At 31.0% G+C, this 23834-nt stretch overlaps 3 protein-coding genes and 1 long non-coding RNA gene across 8 annotated transcripts; 2 read left to right on the forward strand and 2 right to left on the reverse strand.

The window, feature by feature from the left end:
- Positions 1-695: 695 nt before the first annotated feature.
- LOC120081697 (protein NSP-INTERACTING KINASE 2-like) lies at positions 696-4238 on the forward strand. 3 transcript variants are annotated; one of them, XM_039036786.1, is made up of 11 exons: positions 696-1056; positions 1141-1270; positions 1356-1427; positions 1547-1690; positions 1897-1968; positions 2075-2134; positions 2225-2319; positions 2554-2703; positions 2771-3118; positions 3203-3582; positions 3717-4238. In XM_039036786.1, the coding sequence occupies exons 1-11, from the start codon at positions 945-947 to the stop codon at positions 4035-4037; spliced, it is 1884 nt and encodes a 627-aa protein (XP_038892714.1). In that variant the 5' UTR covers positions 696-944; the 3' UTR covers positions 4038-4238. The 3 variants fall into 3 exon arrangements, with proteins under 3 accessions (XP_038892714.1, XP_038892715.1, XP_038892716.1); XM_039036787.1 differs by having other exon boundaries at positions 699-1056; positions 2777-3118; XM_039036788.1 differs by lacking the exon at positions 1141-1270 and having other exon boundaries at positions 700-1056.
- Positions 4239-4583: 345 nt separating this feature from the next.
- LOC120081698 (F-box/FBD/LRR-repeat protein At1g13570) lies at positions 4584-6814 on the reverse strand. Its single transcript, XM_039036789.1, has 4 exons — positions 6623-6814; positions 5511-6334; positions 5227-5385; positions 4584-5097 (listed from the first exon to the last, which is right to left on the reverse strand). Exons 2-4 carry the CDS (start codon positions 6312-6314, stop codon positions 4804-4806), a joined length of 1257 nt encoding a protein of 418 aa, XP_038892717.1. The 5' UTR covers positions 6315-6334; positions 6623-6814; the 3' UTR covers positions 4584-4803.
- A 4304-nt stretch (positions 6815-11118) lies between these two features.
- Positions 11119-18655, reverse strand: LOC120081552 (inorganic pyrophosphatase TTM2). Of its 3 annotated transcripts, none has more exons than XM_039036537.1 (12): positions 18374-18655; positions 16784-17169; positions 15989-16103; positions 15460-15655; positions 15276-15389; positions 14989-15162; positions 13772-13966; positions 13111-13233; positions 12923-13044; positions 12257-12371; positions 11872-12144; positions 11119-11782 (listed from the first exon to the last, which is right to left on the reverse strand). In XM_039036537.1, exons 2-12 carry the CDS (start codon positions 17118-17120, stop codon positions 11558-11560), a joined length of 1989 nt encoding a protein of 662 aa, XP_038892465.1. In that variant the 5' UTR covers positions 17121-17169; positions 18374-18655; the 3' UTR covers positions 11119-11557. The 3 variants fall into 3 exon arrangements, with proteins under 3 accessions (XP_038892465.1, XP_038892467.1, XP_038892466.1); XM_039036539.1 differs by having other exon boundaries at positions 18345-18655; XM_039036538.1 differs by lacking the exon at positions 18374-18655 and adding an exon at positions 17498-17966.
- Positions 18563-22098, forward strand: LOC120081553. Its single transcript, XR_005482880.1, has 3 exons — positions 18563-18685; positions 20253-20322; positions 21688-22098. It is a non-coding gene; the product is annotated as an uncharacterized LOC120081553 (long non-coding RNA).
- Positions 22099-23834: the final 1736 nt, after the last annotated feature.

The following is a 23834-nucleotide window of genomic DNA, read 5'->3' on the forward strand; positions in this document are numbered from 1 at the left end:
TCTTTTAATCAATGAGGCTAAGCTAGTGTCAACAAGTTCATATAGCCATATATGAGAACCATATAGGTTAGTTAGTTAAGAAGAATGTCTGATAAGTAAATATTAAAGGATAAAATAATGTCAAACCAAGCATAGTAATTTTAGAATTTAGGGTAAATATTAATTTATACCTCTAAACTTTTGAGGTTGTATCGATTTAAAGGTTGAATTAATAATTGTATCAATTTAAACCTCGAACTAATAATTATTGTATCAACTAAAACCTTGAGTTTTCATAAGTATATCAATTTAAACCTTAAACTTTCAAGAGTATATTAATTTAAACTTTGAATTTTCATAAGCATATCCAAATAAAACACAATGAAGAGTTTAAATTGATACACCTATGAAAATTTAGGGTTTAAATTGTTACACTTAATAGTTTGGGGTTTAAAATTGATAAAGTTATAAAAATTCAGAGTTTAAATGGATACAAGTATTGATTTAGGGTTTAAATTGATACAACATGGTATAAATGGAAATGTGCCCTAAAATTTAAAAGGATGAAAATGAAATAAGGATGAAAGTTTGGGAAGAAGAATAGTTTAAATTTGGGGGAATTCCCACACACAACCCTCTCTAGACTCATGCATGATTGAAGGGGAATTTTTTTTTCCTTTAAAAGTATGTTCAAATTGGTTAACCTTGCCCTTAACTTTTCCATATTCTTTTCTCCACTTTTCTGAGGCCACTGGCTGGCATGTTGGCTTCTCTTTTTACTACCAAAACCCATTTCTTTTCCAATTTTACCAAAAGTCATATAAAAAAAAAACATACCAACAACAAATGATCAGTTGAAAGTTGGTTGTGTTAGAGCACTTCAGATCATCTCCTAAACCTGCTCTCAACTTGCTTCTTTCATAAAACCAAAACCAAACTCTCATCTTCAATATCATTTCAAGAATATGGTTCTAATGGGAATTAGAATAAAAGTTCCCATTTTCTTCTTCTTCTTCTTCTTGTTATGGAATTCTTCTGTAAATGGTTTGCTTACTGCAAAAGGTGTCAATTATGAAGGTATTGTTAATGGAAATCTTTAATTGTGTTCTTGTCTCTTATTCTTGTTCATTTAAAGATCATTTTTTTAAAACCATTTTTCAGTTCAAGCTTTGATGGCTATTAAAGCTGCTTTGAATGACCCACATTCTGTTCTTAATTGGGATGAAAACGCTGTGGATCCATGTAGTTGGAGCATGATTACTTGTTCTTCAGAGAAATTTGTCATTAGCTTGTAAGAACAAAGATTCAAAAAAGAAACAAAATTAAATTACTTATTGTTTTGTTCTTATGAATAAATCCATAATAATTCACTGCAGAGGAGCTCCAAGTCAGAACTTGTCCGGTAGCCTGTCGCCGAGCATCGGAAATTTGACAAATCTTCAGTCTGTGTGAGTAGTCATCTTCTTCATCAACTCCATGAAAAAACCTCTCTTCTTTATTATATCTTTAAAAAGACAATTTTTCCTTTTTCTTTTCTTTTCTTTTTTTTTTTTGTTATTGTTTTTAGGCTTCTACAGGACAACAATATATCAGGAGCAATTCCAATGGAGCTTGGGAATATGCCTAGCCTTGACACTCTTGATCTTTCAAGCAATGACTTCCATGGACAAATTCCCACTTCTCTTTCCCATCTCAAGAGTCTTCAATACCTGTAAGTTTAGGTCGATTGGTTGAGATAAATTTAATTATATCAAAACTTCAACACATTACAAAGAGATTGACATCCGTGGCCTATTGCTCTGATACTATATTAAATCACTAATGAAATAAAAAATCTAAGTTAATAGGTCAGGATAAGTTTAATTATATCAATACTTCAACGGATGCAAACTGACTAACTTTGTTGTTTGTGATTAGGAGGCTAAATAACAACAGTCTTTCTGGGGTTATTCCTTCATCTTTGGCCAACATGACTCAGCTGGCATTGTTGTAAGTACTTATTTCTTCAAGCTTTTGCTTTTGAAAAAGATTTTGAAAATGGACCATATCTTTCATGGGGTTAATTGATTGATGATTATAGTATATCTTGTTACAGGGATCTGTCTTTTAATAATCTGAGTGGCCCATTGCCCAGATTGCTAGCTAAAACCTATAAGTAAGAAGTTACTGTTCAACTAAAAAATTTGCTGGTTTATTAAAGCTTTTTTGTTCTTAGATTATTGATTTTATGTTTGAATTTACATAGCCTTGCTGGGAATTCCCTCATTTGCTCACCTGGGTCAGAGCATAGTTGCAATGGAACTGCTCCACCTCTCTCATTTGCAGTCAATACATCTCAAAGTAATCAAATTTCCCGCTCTCTTCCTGTTTCAAACTTGAAAATCATGGCTTTTTTCTTTCCTGTAGATAAGTTATGTTAAGATTCACAATGTCCAAGCACCAACTTTTTGACTGAACTTTAATTTCATGATGGCTTTTATTTTCTTCTTTAAGCTGTTTGGTATCAAATATAGCCACTTTCTTAAATTACCATTTAATCTAATTCATCTTTTCTTTTTCCTGTTTATGATCTAGATCCACAACCTTCTAGGAGATCCAAGAGCCACAAATTAGCCTTAGCTTTTGGCTCAAGCCTTGGATGTGTTTTTCTGTTAACTATTGGCTTTGGCTTCTTTATTTGGTGGAGGCAACGACACAACCAGCAGATTTTCTTTGATGTTAATGGTATGCAACTGAATTTAATTAGCCCAATAATCAATGATATTTTAATATTAATGAATGTTCATTAAAGTTTCAGACCAAAGATTTGAAGAAGTTTGCCTTGGGAACCTAAGGATTTTCCAGTTCAGAGAGCTTCAAGCTGCTACACACAACTTCAGCAGCAAAAACTTGGTGGGAAAAGGTGGATTTGGGAATGTATACAAAGGCTACCTTCAAGATGGTACAGTTATAGCCGTGAAGAGGTTAAAAGATGGAAATGCAATGAGAGGAGAAATCCAATTCCAGACTGAAGTCGAGATGATCAGCTTAGCCGTGCATCGGAACCTCCTCCGTCTCTACGGGTTCTGTATGACAACCACAGAAAGACTGTTGGTTTACCCCTATATGTCTAATGGCAGTGTTGCATCTCGTCTCAAAGGTACAAAATGGAACAGATAAAACATTAAAGACGTAATTGTTTTGAGGTTTTAACAATGGCTACTGATTTTTCTCCATTTAACAGCGAAGCCAGCTCTGGATTGGAGCACCAGGAAAAGAATTGCATTGGGTGCAGCAAGAGGGTTACTGTATTTGCATGAGCAGTGTGATCCTAAGATCATACACAGAGATGTCAAGGCTGCAAATATATTGCTTGATGATTATTGCGAGGCTGTAGTGGGAGATTTTGGACTGGCAAAGTTGTTGGATCACAGAGATTCACATGTTACAACTGCTGTACGAGGAACTGTTGGCCATATAGCTCCTGAGTATCTCTCCACTGGCCAATCTTCTGAGAAAACTGACGTCTTTGGATATGGAATTCTTCTTCTTGAGTTGATCACTGGACAGAGAGCTCTTGAGTTTGGAAAAGCTGCTAATCAGAAAGGAGCCATGCTTGATTGGGTGAGCCAGAAATAGTACCTGAAATAACTTACTGCATTATATACATGAAAGAGATGTCAAATATCAACTCTAATATTGGTCTCATCATTCGACTCAGTTCATATAAACTGTAATGTTTTTTCCCGTTATTGCAGGTCAAGAAAATTCATCAAGAAAAGAAGCTTGAAATACTAGTTGACAAGGATCTACGGAGCAATTACGACCGGATTGAGCTTGAAGAAATGGTTCAAGTAGCTCTCTTATGCACACAGTATCTTCCAACCACCAGACCTAAGATGTCTGAAGTGGTCAGAATGCTTGAAGGGGATGGACTTGCGGAGAAATGGGAAGCTTCGCAGAGGGCAGATGCAAACAGGTACAGAATAAATGAGTTCTCCTCGTCGGAGAGATATTCTGATCTTACAGACGATTCTTCCCTGCTTGCACAAGCCATGGAGCTTTCTGGACCAAGATGATGATTATACAGTTTTTCCTTTTTTTCTTCCATACAAAGAATCCCAGCTTGTATTTTCCTACAGAATGAGACATAATCAAAGTGAGTCTGTCATATGTCAGCCTCATGCTGAGGCTCCTGTGTTAGTGGAGATAACTCATAATTGTACAGTCCGAGTTCTCGTGCTCATAATAGTAATACTGGATTGAATTTTGCTCTTGCATTTTCTGGTGATTCAATCTCTAAGGAAGACCATAGTTAACATAAATTATTCAGACACCTGACTTTGATTCGGTAGTAAGAATCATCAAACAAACAGAAGTAATTATTTAAAACAGTTTGCTCCATAAATATTCCGGCTAGTTCAAGGATCATCCTGCAGACGTTTATAAGAAAAAAAAACTGAAAATCCATTCGTGGGTTTCTCTACTGATTCAATATTTGTGAATTTTTTCTGCTGTCACCCATAAAATACAATGTTATAAGGTAGTTTCTAAAAATATTCAAATGGGATACTCAACTCAACCTCGTGAGAAACTAAGGGACTGCCATTAAACACGCTTCAATATAAAGTTGATAATGATGTTTCTTAAAGAACTCTTGCAGCTGATATGACAGAATGACAAGAGAAGAAATTTCACATATCTTATAACAGAAGTTGGCCATACCATTCGTTCTTGATTTCACAACAAATGATATCAATTAAAGCGGCTATAAAGCTACCTATTTACCGAAGAACATTATAAACACAGGTATAAAATGAAAAAGGAACTTTATGACTACATTAACTATTCTTGGATGAACAAAATTTCTGCTTCAGGTGAAGCCCTCCTAAATTTTAACAATTCAATCAACATATTCAATCGTCGATCTGTAACATAAACACAAGGTCTGATACTCATTGTCTCAAGCACTGGACAATTCCTAAGCAAATATTTAATAAATTCCATCTCATGTGGTACACCAGACATATCTGTCGCTTTCACAACTCTAAGTTTACCAAATGTGCAGTTCAAGGGACATTCATTCACCCAAAAGTCCAAGTCAGGTGCTTCTGAAGCAGCCACAGGGTTTGAGGAGCCCTGTTTGAAAGCAATAAGTAGAAAACGATGTTACCATTCTCATGTTAATCAAAATATGACTTGTACATTCACACTGGTTCAAGAACAGAGCCACACAGAAAAATGGGAGGAACAAAGAAAACCAATTACCGAAATTTGAAGCTCCTCCAAATTCGGGGAGCTGGTAATCAAACGAAGCACAACAAGTATCTCATTCATATCTTCAAAACTGACTTGGTGCAGTTCAATACTCCTTAAGTAGATGTATGAAACCGGTAGACTTCTTGCACTATTACCTATACTCAGATACTTTTAAGGGGGAGGGGGGTGGAATATGAGAATCACATTTAATTACTTAAACCAATAAAAATAAAGCTCTACAACAGAAGCACTAATCATAAAATGAGTAAATATATTAGAGCAAACTATCTTACCTTCGTGAAATAAACATGCCCTGTAAGTTTCTCAAGATAAGGCACCCCACCAAGAAACTTCTCATAATTGCAATCAGAAATATCGCCAAAGGGCTCCGTTTCATCATTCATATATAAGGCAACTGAAATTGCAACCAAGAGTGGCGTGTTTTGAAGACATATATCTCTAAACTCACCTTCAAGATAGAGGTACTTGAGATTTGGAGCACAGATATTAAGCACTAGACTATCGAAGTAGGAAAGCGCCAGACTCTCAAGAAGTGGACAATTAGAAATAAGACTTTCAATGTCTTCAGGTGCAATCAAAACTTGATGAAGTTTTAGGCTTTTCAAACATAAAAAACCCTTAAAGGTAGGAGGTGGATCCAATTCACAACGATACAACTCCAATAGGGTCAACTTGCTACAGTTAAAAAGACAAGAATGCACCCTAAACCACTCCCCATCTCCCAATTCAATAATCAATTCCCTGATGCCTTTCCTTGAAAGGAAAAGCATCCACTGATCTAAATCTGGGGTATTCTGCAAGTAAGTAGCAGAAAGATGAAACTTGTGAATTGGACCTTCATGAAGAAAAAGAACATGAGTGATAAAATATATAAGGTCTTCATAAATTCCATCATTGGACATGGCAACACAATCATCATCAAATACAAGTTGAGTAAGGGTAGTCCACTTGTATCTCCATCTCCTAGATAAAATACTTGTTCTAATGGCATCTCTAATTGGTAACCTAGTGAGAATGCATTCTATAATACTCTGAGGCAGATCGCTCAAATGATCCACACCCAAAACGTCACCCATTTGTAAATTTCGTTCTCTATCTGCAATTATGGCAAAAAGAAAACACGATAAAAACCTGGTATTATACCCGGGCATTTGGGAAAAACAAGAAACTAAAATCACATGAAACAAAACCAAAGATCTTTCAACAAGCGATACACAAATTACAGACCCATTTCATAAAATCAAGAAACAACTCGATAAGGGGGTTCAAAACGAGAGGGTAAAAAGTTGAAAGGAACAAACAGACTAGTTCCGAAATCAGACGAAAGAATGCAGTTTGGAGTAGAATTGATAAAACCCATCAGGGAGATCAGAAGAGAACAAACCCGATGATAGAGGAGCCGGAAAAGCGGCGGTGCGGTGGTCTGCAGCTCTGAGTGGGAGAAGGATCGGAGAAACGAGGGTGTAAACAGAGAATTGAAGAAGAAAATGGAAAACATACGAAAAAGTTTTGTTAGGGAATGGGCAGTGGCAGGGGTTTCTGTTGAGTGAAAGGGACCCCGTTCGGTGTAGGTTGCAACTCGAAATTCAATTTTTTTTTTTTCTTGACGAAATTCAGCTTTTTATTTTCTTTTAATTGAAAATGAAATTAGTAAACTTTTTTTGTTACCGTTTTCAAACCTGGGGTTGAACGGAAATTTTCTACCAATTAAATTTTACTAAGTCATCACAATAAAAGCATCGGCCTATGGTAGAAATTCTAAAATGGATCGAAGTAATTAAAGTCGCAATTCAATTCAAGCGCATGGTGAAGGTTGACCAAATTTAGAGGTTTTATTTAGAAAAATAGCAAAAAAATTTTAAAATTGTGAAAATGGTAAAATCGAATTAAATAATAAAAATAATAATGATAAATTGTCAGAATTACCCTCACTTACAAATACTTAGCTAATGTTCATAAGTTGAAGCATAAAAACTTCAAATACACTGTACCATGATAACCAATGTAGTCTACCAAAAGTCCAATCAATACCTACATGATATGATTACTACAATTCTATGAGTATTCATAGAAAATAAAAAATAATTAAAACCAAAACCTCAAATAAAAAAAAATAAAAATAAAAAAATTAGAAAATTTCTTCATGCAACCACAACACCTCTTTCTTCAGTTTTCCTTTTCGTCGGGGATCACAATACACACTATAACAGAGAATAAGAAACAATTGAAGAAAAAAAGAGAATAAGAAACAAAGGAAGAAAAAAATAAAAAATTGGAATTGTATTGATTACAAATTGAACAAAAAAAAGTGAAATGAGAAAAAAAAAAAAACACAAAGTTGTGGCAGTAGAGTTATATATTTTTTCCCTTTTATTCATTTTTTTTTATTGATTTGAATTATATTAAATTGAATCTTAAAACAAAATCTAGACCTTTCAAACACGACTAAAATTTATTGTGTTGTTAAAAAATGAAATCTATATATATATAATTTCAAGTAAGGTCGAATCTTATACTTTTCTCTCTTAAATTTACAATTTACAAATTCTAAATCTTTTATCAATTTAAATGCAAAATTTTCAAATCTCGTATCAAATAAATTTAAATGGATTATCTTATCAATTATTTTTAGTTTTGACACTAAAATACAAAATTAAATAGAAACAAAATCTAATAATTTGAGATAATTAATTTAAATTCACAAGATTTCGGAATATTACAGTTTATATACCAATGATATATTATTATATTATTATATTATTATATTACATTTAAAAAAATAAATTATATAAATAATAATAATATAAAAAATATATGAAATAAAAAAAAGAGTTAAATCGTGATAAGAATACAAATCTCTAAATATATTTTAAAAAATTGAAAAAAAATTAGATAAAACTGAATCTATTTGAAAAAAGAAGATAACAAAAAAAAAATTGAATTTGATAAAAAAATGTATAAATAAATTAAAAAAGAATAAATTAAAACCAAATTTGAGAATAAAATGTATAAATAAATCGACAATGAATAAGATAAAATCAAATTTGATGACAAAAAATAGATTGAGATAGATAATCGTGGAGAAAAATCAGGAATATACAAAATTTTGTTATAATAACGAATCAAAAAAATTATGGTTAAAATCTCATAAGTTTATATACAATTACCTTTGTATGTGTAAATATAAAAAAATTAAATCTCATAGTTTCATATTAGTATATATAACTATATGTTAGTTAATTGGTGAAATCTTTTATAAACATAACCACAATAATATGATAAGTGATAACATTGATAAAAAAAAAAAAATTGAAGAATATTTTAACGATTTGAAAAAAAGAAATATCACTCCATAAAAAATGTCAGGATAGGAGAAATATACCTAATTTATTAAGAATATGGGTATAAAATTATGAAAATTGTTAAAATAATAGAAAAAATAGTATATAAAACAATTTAATCCTCCAAGGATATTAAAAAAATACATCTAATTTATTAAGAATATATGTACAAAATTATGAAAAAACAATTTAAACATTTGAATTAGGTAAAAAATAATGAAAAACCATTCAAATATTTGAATAAATTTGAAATTTGATTAGATAAAATAAATTTTGATAAGATATGAATATTTAAAATATATGTTAGAAAAATCTAGATATTCAATTTAAGTGAAATCAATTCGAAAAGTGGTTAAATAGAATCTAAACTAATAATAAAATATGGAGATTATGTTAATTACATGAGCAAAATCAGTAACATAGACCTTGTGTTTTATTAGACAGCTATTGAGGAACATCAATAACTAGATCTTGTGTTTTATTCTACAATTACCTGGTATTTGTAGTTTCATCAATAACAATAATTACGAACTAGACAAGGACATATCAGGCATTTAGAAATTTGTGGTCATGTGCATGTCATGTGACTTGCCATAAATCTTATTCTTAGACGATTTTACCATTTTTCAGAATGAAATATTAAATTTTGCTATACACTCCAATTCCCCAATTAAATATTGTACTTAAGTCCAATATTTGAGCCCAATAGCAACGGGATCTAAGCCCATATAAGACCTATAAGAAAGCATTAAAAGATTATGTACTAGAAATTGTACTCACTATATTGAAATTAATACGAATATAAAGTTCAAATTCCAGCCACTAAATTTTTTCGAAAATCTTGTCGAGCATTTAGATTAAAATAACATTTTTAGGTTCAACTCAATTTTAGTTTTTGTATTTACAAATATCCAATTTTAGTTTTTATACATTTAAAAAATCTTAAAATTTAGTCGTTAGTTGTGGTTTTTCTAAAACCTTTGTTTTGTTTTTAAACTTTTAGTTTTTTCAGTATGAATTTTGAAGAGATATTCACATTGATATTTTATTACATGAAAATTATTGTTATTATTTAATCAATTTCGATAAAAATTAATATTGAATAACTAAAATTTAAAATTGATTAAAAATAGTACATGTAATAAAATTGGATATTTAAATGTAGATGAATTAAATTTAAACAATTTCTAAAGAACAGAGACTAAAATGTTATGCTAACTTATGTTTATTCTATTTTAGTATATATGTTCTTAAAATTTTTATTTTAGTTAAGTTTGTTATAATTCGGCCTCAACAGAGTTAAGATGGTGCATTTTTTTTTTTAAAATAATGAATAAATATTGAAGTTATTACATTTATTTTAACTTCAACAAATTAATAACGTACATCCGAGTATGTGTATTAGAGTAATATGATTTCAAGCCAAATGATTTAGAGAGAAATTTTGGACAAGATTGAATTTATGGTATGAAAGTAACCTACTAAATACCAAAATGTTTTTTTAAAAATTTATGAATTAAATTAAATCAAACTTTATTTCTTAAAAAAATAGAATTAATTCGAAAATCTAAGAATAAAAAAAAAAACTTTAAAATTCAAGAAATAAAAGGAAATCTAAACCTTCTAATTATCACATGAAAACAATAGGAGACTTCAAAATACTTGCAAAATAAAGTAAAATTTAATTTTGTTAACAAGAAATAGAAACCAAGCTTATAAAAGGATAAGAATAAAGGTACTCGGATTGTGTTTAAATTGGTTTTTTTTTTTTTTTTTTTTTTTTTTTTTTTTGTGAAAAAATTCATCTAAGACCATGTTTAAAAAGTGGACCCCGACTTGAAATTTGGATGGTAAATAAAAATTACGATTTATAATTTAAAATAAACACAATCAAAAGCAATCCAATTATATTTGCAATAAGTCAATTGCGATTCAGGTCAATGATGATTCATCCATCAATAAAATCTCATTTATTTAAACGTAGCCTATCACATTTATTATGATTTGATAAACGTAGCCTATCACATTTATTTATTAATTTGCGAAAAACTTTCACATTTATTATACTTTGGTATTCTTATGATTTAAATAATAACATTAAAGAAAATTTTGTTTTTTAATCTTTATTACCAAAACTATATAATATTTTCTGCCTAGAAAAAGCTAAATAATATTTTCAATTCCACATATTCAACTTTATCCATCAGATCATTTATACATATATATATATGTATATAGTTAGACATTCTATAAAATTGATATGAGGAAGTACTAATTATCTGATGATTCCATTAAGTTTACTATAATTTTAGGAACATCAATCATGACAAACATAAAACAATATTGAGATATATGATACTAGTCCACTGTCATAATCATAGAATAGGCTGCCAATTCGAATTAGCAAGAAAAAGACCAAAGATTTCTGATCAAAGAATATTGACCAAAAACCATTTATCCAACTAATGGGAAATGTGTATGATGAGTAAAAAAAAAAAAAATGTCAACATAAACATAGTTCAACTAACTCAAGTCAATATGAACATAGCTCAACTATCTCAAGTGACGTGAATAAGTACTATTAACATCGAGATCTGAACCAAGGTTTGATCTATCAGTGCACATATTGTAAAAAAGAAAGATTGAAACTAGAGAATGACTTTCCATTCTTAAAAGATGAATGTTATTAAGATGTCTACCTTACCTACTGAAATGAATGAGCATCTCCACAAACTGAAAGAAGTAGTTTATTACACCCTTCTTAGAACTCAAACTCAAAGAGAACCTTGAAAGCTCAACTTTTTTCTGCCTCCAGAATCTCTCAACGATACCAGTAGTCTCAATCATTAAAATCAATCTGTTGCCTTTCCCGTGTCGAAGGGTGATGACTGCAACAGAATTTGTGGAAACCAAAGCAGAGGACAATAATAAAGAGGAAAAAAAACTTCTAATCTGTGAATTAGTTGAGGGATAGGAAATCAGTTACGACTTAAAAAGCTCTTGTACAAGACAATTCCTACACCACCCACAGCTAGAGTCAACAAGAGAGGAAGTGTAAGAGGTTCAGGATCAGGCATTATGGTTTTCTTCTTTGTTCTTACTTGACGGGATCTGTCCCCTGCGCTGTCACGTTCCCGGAGAAGATTGCTCAGGCAATCTAATTGGTGCATGACTTGCCGTTGCCCCCTCGAGATTCCTGATATCTGATCGGAGATCAACAAGCCAGGGAATGTCATGAACATATCCCTACTGAATAGAAATTGCAGAATGACAGGTGAGCTGAGTTATTTACCTCATCCATTATAGGAGAATCCTTGGCCAACTGGGAGAAAGATGAAGAATTGGGAATAATGGATCCAGTCAAGGAACCATTACCCAATCCAGAGACAAAATAAGAAGTTGGCACAGAGCCGTTACATGTTTCGGCTTGGAGATTTACGTTCTGTTGGCTGGGGGAATTCGTCTTGAAGCTCAACTTTGAATTCAACTCCTCGATTCGAGTTGTAAACTCATCCATCCGATCATTTAGTGATGAAATTTGTTCAGAAAGCTGAGTAATGGCTCCCTATGGAATGGTTTAAAGAAACCAAAGTAAGATAAAATTGAACAGGTAATATGTTTTGAGTACCCATCTTTCACAAGCCAAACAACATTGGGTATCATGAATGTAGATCTACCTGGTTTGCCAGCATTGCTGGAGACTCGGTGTTTCTGTCAACAAATCTTTGGTTGTTAGAAGCATATCCTGACAGCTTTTTCTCCCTTTGAGTTGTATATGACTGAGATATCCCACTGCTCAATACAAGTTTTGACGAATTAGACATAGCAGTATACATTTTTGTGGATGGGAATAGGATACGATTCCAGGATTTTGAACCATTTGACTGAACAATAATTGCAAACGCTACCATAGTCTATAATTATATATCTATATATAGTTGAGGAAAGATGTAGAAGAAGAAGAAGATAGGGGGAAAACAACCCTAAGCGTATGCGGCTCATCTTTTTCTCATGCAAATTTGTGGTTAAGGCAAACTTGTATCCAGTTTTATTTTATTTGATGAATATGTAATCAATTTTAATGGAAAACGAAAGTAATCAGCAGCCCAAGATGATTGCTTAAAATAGCTCTTGATGTTTCTACAGAATATAATCTAGGACACTGAATCACCACTCAGCCGTAAGTCTCCAAGAAAGAGCTTTTAAGCCTAAAACAGCACATATAGCATGCTAAAGATGGTACTTTCAAATGTAAGCTAGAAATTCCTGTCTTGACTAGAGGCTTACCAATTAGCCTTATGCCTCAAATGGTTTATAAAACACTTGAACCACAAAAGTCTAACCTTTTGAGATTCCTATTTCTCAAAGAAACTCTATCAGCAGAGGCTCTAGAGAGTGCTTCTTTGGGGCTTGAAACTAGATCCTCGTCTAGACTGAGTTTAGACTTTAAGTCATCTGGCAAGGCCTGCAGAATGATATGAAAATGACAAAGAATTGAATACAAATAAATCAGTGTACGAAGATTTCATACCATGACTTCATTTACAAGTTTTTCCAGTTGAATCTGTTCAATATAGGTACGAGGAATGTAGGAACCATCCAAGCCCAGCTGCTCTGCAACATATTTTACAACTAGACGATCTTTTCCTTGTACCTGTTTCACCAAGAAGTGAGAAGTTCAATACTTGACATAACAAGCCACCATCCAGTAAGGCCATCAAGCAATTAATGGAAATCTGTTAATATATGTCATCGAAATCATTTTATTAGTTTTTTTTTTTTCTCCGAGTTTGACCATATGTGGGACTAGGGATTCAAGAGTATGACCTTTTGACCAAGGTTCTAGTGCCTTCACCTGTGGAGTTATACCTAGATTTACCATCTATTTTTTATAAGTTTATAGGACTAAATATGTACAGTAAGAAAGTTGACAAGAAGTCCTAATCCTAGGAGCAGAACTACATATAAATAATTCAATCCAAAGTGTCAATAATCATATCGATAGAATCAATAAAAATGGACATCCCAGGATGCCAGAAAAGGAAGAATCTGATAGCCACAAACAACCGTTATATACTAGGTTACTAATTGACTCAGAACAATAAAAAAAGGTATACAGCTACATGATCAACCGGAATAAATATGAATTAAGGACAAAATCACACAACAAAACAACAATACTGTTCAAGTACCTGAACATTCTGGCGGTTTAATTGTTCCAGCCAATCGATTTTCACACACACTCTGTGATCTGAGAATACATGGCTGCTTCTTTTAAGAATTGTGGCTATTGTGTATCCTAAGGCCATCAGTCCACCTAGAAGGCGCACACTGACCTCAAAAGTTATTCTTGGAGAAATGATAAATGGATTATCGGTAACCCATTCCTGTAAGAGAGGATAAATTGAAAGTTCTATAAAAAAAATAATTCATTTGTCATCAAAACAGAATACTGATTACATTACATGAGAGTTGAAATAACACACGTTCTGATTTATTTTCTCTCTTCTGGGTTAATAAGAACCTTCGTTTTATGTTTTAGCAACATCTAAGCTACTAGTTCATACACAGAACGGTCTACAGAACATCAATCATCATACCAGTACAAAGCTAATTCACAGGTTTAGATGATAATCCCGTAGATTCCACAATTACCAAACCATAAATGCAATATGGAATCTGTAGATTCCACAATTACCAAACCATAAATGCAATATGGAATCTAAGCAGAATTATAGAAGAGCAAGGCTATGTAGTTTCTCCTACAAGAACAAATTACTGATCATCATATACATATATAGATTTTTTTTCCCATTATTTAGGGCTCCAACCAAGAAGTATACTAAGAGCTTCATATATAGGCAAAAGTTCAGTCTGAACTGTAGAAGGTAAACAGATGAAATAAAGAATTCTTTAGTTAAAGAATAAAACATGTCACATCTTCCAATTAATTCAAATGGTTTGGTTTTAAAACATTTTATGGTGGCACACCATGAGGAAGGCATATTAGGAATCACTAGTACAATTTCAAAATTAAGGCCAGCCTCCTGAATATGGATATTCTATTAGCAAACAAATTTGGAGAGATGAACAATACCTGACACAACCTAGAAAGCAAACACCAACTAATTAGATTAGCCACTTCAGAAAATTTATGACATAGATCATATCAGGAACCATAGCAAAATTCCATACACGACTCTTTTTTTTTTTTACTCATAAAACGAGCAGAAGACTAAATAACTAATCCAAAAAGTCTTTAAGCTATATGTTTCAATGTGTAGTTGAGGAAGCATCACATATCCTATGAAAGTTTTTTACGCTCCATCAAATTTCCAACATCTTTGTCACAATAAGTGAAAAACAATAAGAAAAAGCCAAGAACACAAGAAAGTACTCAGTGAACAACCTCAAACATAAGACTGTATTTTCCTTCTTTATTGCGCATCCTTAGATATGATTGACAAGACTCCGGATCTTCACCTGGTGGCAACAGATATATGTCATATGTTTGCTCCTTATGTTCTGTATGATCTTCAGATAACACAGCCTTAATTTGATCCACTGTTATCTTTCTCGCTGACTACAGAGACAAAGTGTAAATGGGTTGTCATGTAGAAAAAGTTCCCAAGAAAAATGACGTTTTGGTAATTCTTGTTACGAGTACCTAAAAAATATAAGGGCCAAAGGAATAACCTTCAATATGTAGGTGGGACTTTGAAATCCTGTAAAGGGATTAAACTTATTGATGATTTTTATATGTGCAGTTTCGAGATCTGGTTCGATAAAAGCCTTGTACATTGGATACACCTGCGAGAAAAAAGTTTACATGATAACTCTGGAGATAGTATAATAAAATGCTCAGCAGGAGAGAACAAACTGTTTCAGAAATTTGATGAATAATTTCTTCTGGTTCTTGGCCAGCACGTTGGATGTCACGTAACACCCGTTTCACAAGGTCAAAGTGCACTCCACCTCTAACAGATACTCGAAGGTCCAACAGGGGCCGCAACCTTTCACTTAAAGCATAAATTCCCTCGATGATCACAATCCTTGAGCTTGGAACGTCAACTGTCCTGTAGTGAAAGCGAAGGGCGACAAAATGTCATAAAATGCATCTGGGGTTTTTTCTTTTATCTTTTGTGATTTTTGGGAATCTTAAAGAAACTGAAAATTAGCCCACGAATTAGAAGAAAAGAGATTTCAGGCCTCAAATATCTATCAACGAGATCTCATTTTATGTCAGTTTGCAAAATCAGGCTACCTTTCATGAACCAATGCATAAGAAGATAATAACTACGTAGGCAATGATCAAATTCTTCACAATAAGTTCCATTTAAACTTATTACCTATCGTATGCTACATTCAATACTAAAATGTAAGCTGGTATACCGAGAAGATCAACCAACCTGTATCCAATTCTCGAACTAGATTTGAAATCATAAATAGGGACCTGGACTTGCTTTCCTGCTTTTAGATCTTGGACATTCTGGAGCAAGGTTTCATAGTCAGTCAAACGTGGATCTGCAATAGAACAACATGGAAACCAGTTAAAGTTGTAACCAATGTCAAGTAAATTGATACAAAAAAAAAAAAAATGTCAACCAAATGGTAATTTCAAATTGGGAGTCTAGTTGTAAGGATATCACCCTAATATTCCCCAAGCACTATCTAACCTTAGTGCTAAAAATAAAATGGCAATTTTCTAGGAAACCACTATATAACCACTTGCAAGGATAATGAATTTTTTTATTAAAAAACATATATCATGTTAACATTTGATGGAGTTACAATAAACACTAACATTTATACTCTTCACCAAATATATGAATAATTCATAAAATAATCATGCGAAGTATTTCCCAGCTCTAAACTCATTCCAAAATCACTAAGATTTATTTGTTTTCTCAAAATTGTTTTAACTCCACAAGGATTCCATTTTAGGTGCCCTTGTCATATCATAATCATGAAGTCACACAAATAGCTTTCCTTTTTACAACAGAAGAATTTATCCATAATCCATTTTAAACGGAATTCAACAAACCTATGTTCAATTCAATCATTTAGCTACCGAAACTAATAAACATATTTCTCAACAGTGTTGATTAAACACTGGATTTCCTTGTCAAGAGCTACTCAGAACATCATTAATGAGGTATCTGCAGGATAGTTCACTAAATACTGAAGAAACTAAAGGTGATTACCATCAAAGTTGCCATCAACAATTCGACTTGCATCATTATAATCATCCATTGATATGATGGCAATACTCGGCATAAAATTCATTATCTTTTCTGTAAAAACTGTTTTTCCAGCCCCAGAAGGACCAGCTAAACCAACCAATATTATTCCATCATTCTTCTGTGCTAGCAGCTGGCAGGCACGAATAACTATGAAGAACCCTTTCTCAAATGACAAAGGATCTAGGATTGAAACAATTTCATAGCGATCAGAGTCCTTTCTCTTAACCAATCTCACTTGATCTTTTAAAAGACCAGCCCGTTTCTGATGAGATTCAGAACCAGAATGATCTTGAGCCATTAAACTGGGATGCTACTTTCCTCACAAAAATGCAGCTAGATAAATAGATCTGTGAATGACCAAGAACAAGAAAGCAATCATGAAAAACACTTCATATGCAAAAAAATGACTGAATTATTGAGTACCAGAACACAAAAGAATCAATCTCTATGAAAAGTGAGAGAATGAAACAGAATTGCAACATCCACCCCTTAAATTATTAGTAGAGTACTGTATTATAGAGTACTGCTACATGCTTGTTTATGCGTATCAAATTTTTTTAGTAACAATATGCTAAACTGCAAAATGACACTTCGGGCAAAGAATATTGCAACAGGGAAAAGTGGAAAACAAAAAATAATAATAATAAATAAACCGTCTTCAATAAAGGGAAATACTTCTCATCATCTTGAAATATTTCAATTTTTTCTTCAGGGGAATCTTGAGCATTATTGATGGAAGTACATTTTCCAACCACGGAAAGATGATCAAGGCGAAGATCAGACAATCTAACAAAATTTCCAGAAAATAAATGAAGCAGCTAAATACATGGCACAAGAGGATATAATTGATGAACAAAATTCTTTTCATTAATACTTTCTTAGAATAAAAAATTCCTCCATAAAAGTTGAAAGGCAACTTATTCGACTTATCTTCTTGAAGTTAAGAAGAGTAAAATGCACGGTTGTCATTGAATTGCATAATTCTAAAATAAAATGCACGGTTGTCATTGAATTGCATAATTCTCTTGAAAACAAGTTCACAAAGTTAAGAAATGTACAAAAGTCAAGTTAAAGCTTTAGCTGCAGTTGCTTCTCCAGAACCACATTAAAACGAAACAGAGCAATCAAAATGCAATCAAGTAAAATCCAACCAAACACCTTCAATAACAAGAATTAAACAAAAATTACAAAATTTCCCTACTCCAACGATAAAAATACCTCCAAAGAAATCAAAATAAGAATCACCCAGAAAGCAAATTAACAAAAAGAAAAGAAAAACGTCCCAGAAAACGAAATCACACAAGAGCAAAACCAATCATAATGACTCTGCATTAACTTACAACCACTCATTTGACTACGACAGAATGTACCCAGCCAAGAAACGGACTCGAGAAACGATAAAAGGAAAAAGGAAAGGAAAAGATTAGAAAAACAAATCAGTATCCATGAATCACGACAACGAAGATAACAAAAGCAGAATGGAATTTACTCAAAAAGGAAAAGATCAGTGAAAAGCCAATACCGCTTGGCATTTGATTCGAAAACACTCACCGGTTGAGAGTGAGTTTCGTGATCACAAGTGAGCAGAGCCGCAGTTTAGAAGGCTACCCATTTTCATCTTGTAAGGTCGGTTATATAATGTTTTGCTTTGGCTTTTACTTTCTTTCTTCCTATAGATTATAGAAAGAAGAAGCAACTACAAATACAATTTGTGGGATTTTTTATTTCTATACAAAAATTAGGAAAAAAAGTTTCTTCCTTCTTTATTTGAGTTTTGGGAAGTGCAAATTCCAGAGAATCTGCAGACGCTCTTCAAGGAAAAGCGAGAAAAGGACTTCAGAGGAGAGGAAAACTGGGAGAAGGGTAATTTCCTTTTCTAATATATAAATTTGATTTTGATATTTTGGTTAACTTTAATTTAATTATTAGATTAAATCCTAATTTATATCCAGATCTTGGGATGTTGTATCAATTTAAATCATAAACTAATAATTATATCAATTTAAATCTTAAATTTTGGATTTTGGATTTTTACCAATTTAATCCCAAATATAATGTGTCAATTAAACCCTAAATTTAATAAGTGTATCAATTCAAACTTAAACTTTCACAATTGTATAACTTAAACCCTTCAAGTTTTATTTAGATATACTTACGAAAGTTTAGGGTTAAATTATTATATTTATGAAAGTTGGAGATCTAAATCGATTTACTTATGAAAGTTCATTGTTTAAATTAATAAAATTATTAATTTGATGTTTAAATTGAAATAATACTAAAAATTTAGAATTTAAATTGATACCATTATTAGTTTAAAATTTAAATTGATACTTGGGTAATATTAGTCAAATTATTACTGTTATTATTATTTTAAAGTTAGTATTTGTTTTTCGCAATTAATTAATGATATCCATTTGCTCGTAAAAATCTAGAAATAGTAATAATAGTAATAATAATAAATTAAATTAGATCGGGATCCACATTTTCTCATGCGGCTTCTCTCTCATTCTGTCTATTTCAAATTAAAAGCTTATATTCTCATTTATTTTCTTAAAATTACTCAAATCATAATTACCATCATTAAATTTGATTTTCTTTTGGGAAAAGAAAAATAGTCATACGTGATTCAAGGAGTTCAGATACGTTCTGGTTAAGATATTTTTTATATTCATTTTTTAAAACTTTTTAATTATTTTTATTTATTTGTGAGTTTTGTTTTTATTTGTAAATTTTTGTATAATTGAAATTTCGAACTCACTTGGTTAATGAATAACCTTTTCTCTAATTAAAAATAACCATTCATTTTGTTACATCAATGTTTTGAAATTAACATCAAACTTTAGATTCGATATTAAATTATCATAATTTCCATTATGATTCATTATAATCATTAGTTAGCATGTGATTTATTTTCATAAATAAATTTGTAAACATTTCAAATTAATATTTGGTTAGGTCTTCTAAATCTGTTTAATGGTTCACATGATCCTAATTCATGAGAATAGGTTCGATCTTTATACAATATGCTTTAGTATAAGAATATTTAATCGGCCTAAAAAAACATTTAACAAAAATAGAAAAAACCTAATTAAGAGATTTGCGGTTTAAATCTACTTAAAAAAACTGACAAAATTTATAAAGGTAACTATCCACGTGGACATTAGAGGTTTGAAATTTAATCATAAAAGTTATTGATATTTCAATACCCTTTTTAAAAAATTGAAAGAGCAGAATAGAAGAGGAAAATCTCCTCTGTTGGCTTCCCCTTTTATTGGAAGAAAAAACTGTGAAACTTTGCTCTTTTTTTCCAAAACCCAAAATCAAAACATTGACTTCCCAACCACTTACAAGCTGTAGTCCTAAATCCTAATTTTATTTATTTATTATTATTTATTTATTTAATTTCCAACACTTTATCCATTGACCACAGCTAGCTTTGGAGTAAGGACTAAGGAGACATTTAACTCAAATGGAAAATGACCTAAGGACTGGATCATGAGGTTAGAGATGTCCTCTCTATTTTCAACTTTTGTAGGGATGTTTTAGTATTTTACCTCTATCTATATCTATCATATTGTTTAGGTTTGAAAATGGGAGTAAGATCACCGTCATGAGTAAATTTAAATCACTACAAATATATACCTAACTAGTTAACTTAACTCAACAAGAATATAGTTTAAATGACATAAACTGGTCAAATGTTCGATTCTCTAACACCACATGTTATTAAAGAAAAAAAAACCAATTAAACTATGCTAATGTTCCTAATAAATATTTGTTCTCAAGCTAAATTATAAATAAGCGATTTTAGCTATTAATTAATTTTTAGTGTTGTGATTTAGAAACATAGGTTACTTTTTCAATCATAGACAATGTGACAGAACATGAAAAGAAAAACGAAGAAAAAAACAATTAAAGAGGTTGTTGCATCCACAGTGAAGAGAGGAATTCTTTAAAAAAAACTTTAAACCCTAAACTTACATGACTGTGACCATGTTTCCATTTTCAAACATGTGATAAATTTGACCAATTTTTTTCCAACCTCAAACTCGAGGAGATAAAATATTAGGTTTGAAAAATTTAGAAATCAAAATACTATTAAATTCAAACCTCATCATATCTTTGTTCTAATTTGAAACTATAACGCTTTTAAAGAAAAAAAGACACAGATGCAAACTAAAGTGTCAGTACCTTTTTCTAAACCTTTTTTGAGATTTTTTTTTTTTTTTTTTTTTCATTTTATTCTTGATGTATAAAGAAAATGAAGGTAGAGGATTAGTTACAGCCTAAGCGCTACACCTAATTATTGTCCTTTCTTTTATATATACATGCATACAATTTAGGATAGTGGATATGAGTCATATCATAGCTAGAGTTGAGGGAGGGTATTGTATTCTTCCTTATATATATTTCCATAATTTAATTAGAGACAAAAAGATTTCCTACTCTATCTCATATGCAATTAATTGAGGGATTTCTTGTTTCATTAGAAACGGTTTCTTCACCATATTTAGATTCAAAATTATAACTATTATCGGTCAATTTGAACATAGATTAATGAATAATACTTTGATGTAGGTCAAATTAAACTTATCTACATATATGTCCCTCAATCACCAAAGGAAAAAGAATAGTTTTTTCTTTAAAAAAATTGTGACATGACAACTTGTAGTTAGACACTTAGATGAGATATACAAAAATGAGTATTTTTCTAAGTTAATAGATAAGAGATACTGTTTTCTAATATCGATGTTCGGATTCCATCCTATAACAGTTGGTTTTAAAAAAGAAAAATTAAACTATTATCCATCCTTGAATTCAACTTTTTTTGGTTTGTTTACCTAACAACTTTTTAATTATTCAAGGGGCAATTCTGTTACTACAAGTAAATTGCAAAACTTGAGTGAAGAGAAAGCTACAATTGAATCAATTAACAATTAGACATTTTTGGGGATTGAAGAGAATATACTCCCAACAAGTCACAACCACATCATGTTTCTTTGGAATTAGTCTTCTTCCAATTTTATAAATTGTACTGTTTGATTAATTTAATTATAAGTAGCATTATTCTATTCAAAGAAAAGTTGTATGCATTCAAAACCTATTGATTATTAAATGAAAGAAAAAATTTTCAAATAATTAATGAGAAATTAATTCTTTTTGAGTCGAAGGTTCAAATTCTCTCCTACTCTATTATTGTACTCGAATAATAAAAATTTTAATTCATATATGGTATTTATTTTCCTTATTTTCGCCATTTAAAAGCGATTTTGTCCTTTACAAAAAACAAACAATTTTGTTTTAGTCTCTCTATCATCAAGCTAAACTAGTTTATTAGGGGCGTTTGGGACAAGGAGATGGTTATTATAGTCCTAAGTTATTATAGTTAGGTTATAATAGTTTGTGTTTGAGATAGATTATTTTAGTTTGGATTATAATAGTATGTGCTTGAGGTATAAATCATTTTAGTTTGAGAAGGAAATAGTAAACGCTTTAGCAAAGAATAAAAAGTTGATGAATGTAAAATAATAAAAAGTGTAGCAAATAGTAAATATTGTGGCAAATGAGAGTTTTGAACTAATGTTTTCTGTAGGTAATTGGAGACTATAAAATAATATTTATAGTAGAAAGAGGTGATTATTATAGTTTTAGGATAGTCCTTACCCCAAAGGCTCCTTAGTGTGTTTGGAGCAAGGAGTTAGATTATTATAATTCTAGGTTATAGTTTGGATATAATAGTTTGTGTTTGGGTTATAATAGTATGTGTTTGAGGTGTAAACTATTTTAATTTGAGAATGAAATAGTAAATAGTGTTACAAAAAATAAAAAGATGATGAATATAAAATAGTAAAAACATAGTAAATAGTAAATGCTGTAACAAATGGGAGTTTTGAAATAGTGTTAACGGTATCTAATTAGAGATTACAAAATAGTATTTAATATAGTAAGAATAGTTATTATAGTCTTAGGATAATTCTTGTTAACGTATGTTGGTGTTTAAAAGTTTCAGATGGTTGAACTTCTTTTGAAATATGGATGGTACTAGAGGGGTTGTTTAGGTTGAATTTTCATCCAAGCTATAATGAGTTTTTACTGATTCAGAAAGAGAAATGAAAGAAAATCATAGGCAACATGGACTAAAATATCCCCACTTCCATTTTTTTTGCTTTGAATTTTCAAGTTGAAAATGTTGATTTTAATTTTGTTCCAAATCCAAACTAATGTAAGTCAAACAACATTTAACATCATCAAGCTTCAGATATTCATTAAACTTTGACTTTCCATGCAATATTAAATTTGACTTGGCGCAGTTTTCCTATTCCAATCTAAGAATACAAAAATAACAAAATGTTTAAATGACAAATACTTGGACTTGCTTGGTAAGTCATCTAAATTTTACTTTATTATATTGGATCATCTCGATAAATATCTAATTTGTAAATAAAATTTTAAAAATTATCTAATAAAGTTTCTATACTAAAAATGTCTAAACATTTTAAAAAATAAATTTAAATATAAGATAATTATTTTAAAACATTGACAGACATACCCTTCTTAAGATTCAAGAAAATTAAACTATATCTAAAATGAAAATGTGTGATCGAAATTCAAAATTACCCTAAATATTAAATTTAAAACCAATTGAAAATTATAAAAAAGAAAAAGAAAATTTTTGTATAAAAGCGAAAAACTGTCCCTAAACCGTGTTTATCCAAATACAATGTCCGGGAAGAAACAGATTTAGTCAATATGAAAATAAAAATAAAAATAAAACTCTATCCAACAAATACAATGTAATACATTAATAATTATGGTATAAGTCCCAGTACTGATAATTTAAAACCAAAATAAGAATTAGCATGCGTTCATCACCCAAATCTACATTAATCACCCTCTCATTCCACTTCTCTATGACAGTAACAAATACACAAGATACAAAATTTTAAAAATAAAATATTGCTCTATGAAAGTAACAAATACATAGAATATGGAATAAAATTAGAGACCAAAA

The sequence above is a fragment of the Benincasa hispida genome, chromosome 7, assembly GCF_009727055.1.
Source record: "Benincasa hispida cultivar B227 chromosome 7, ASM972705v1, whole genome shotgun sequence".
Taxonomy (NCBI): Eukaryota; Viridiplantae; Streptophyta; class Magnoliopsida; order Cucurbitales; family Cucurbitaceae; genus Benincasa; species Benincasa hispida.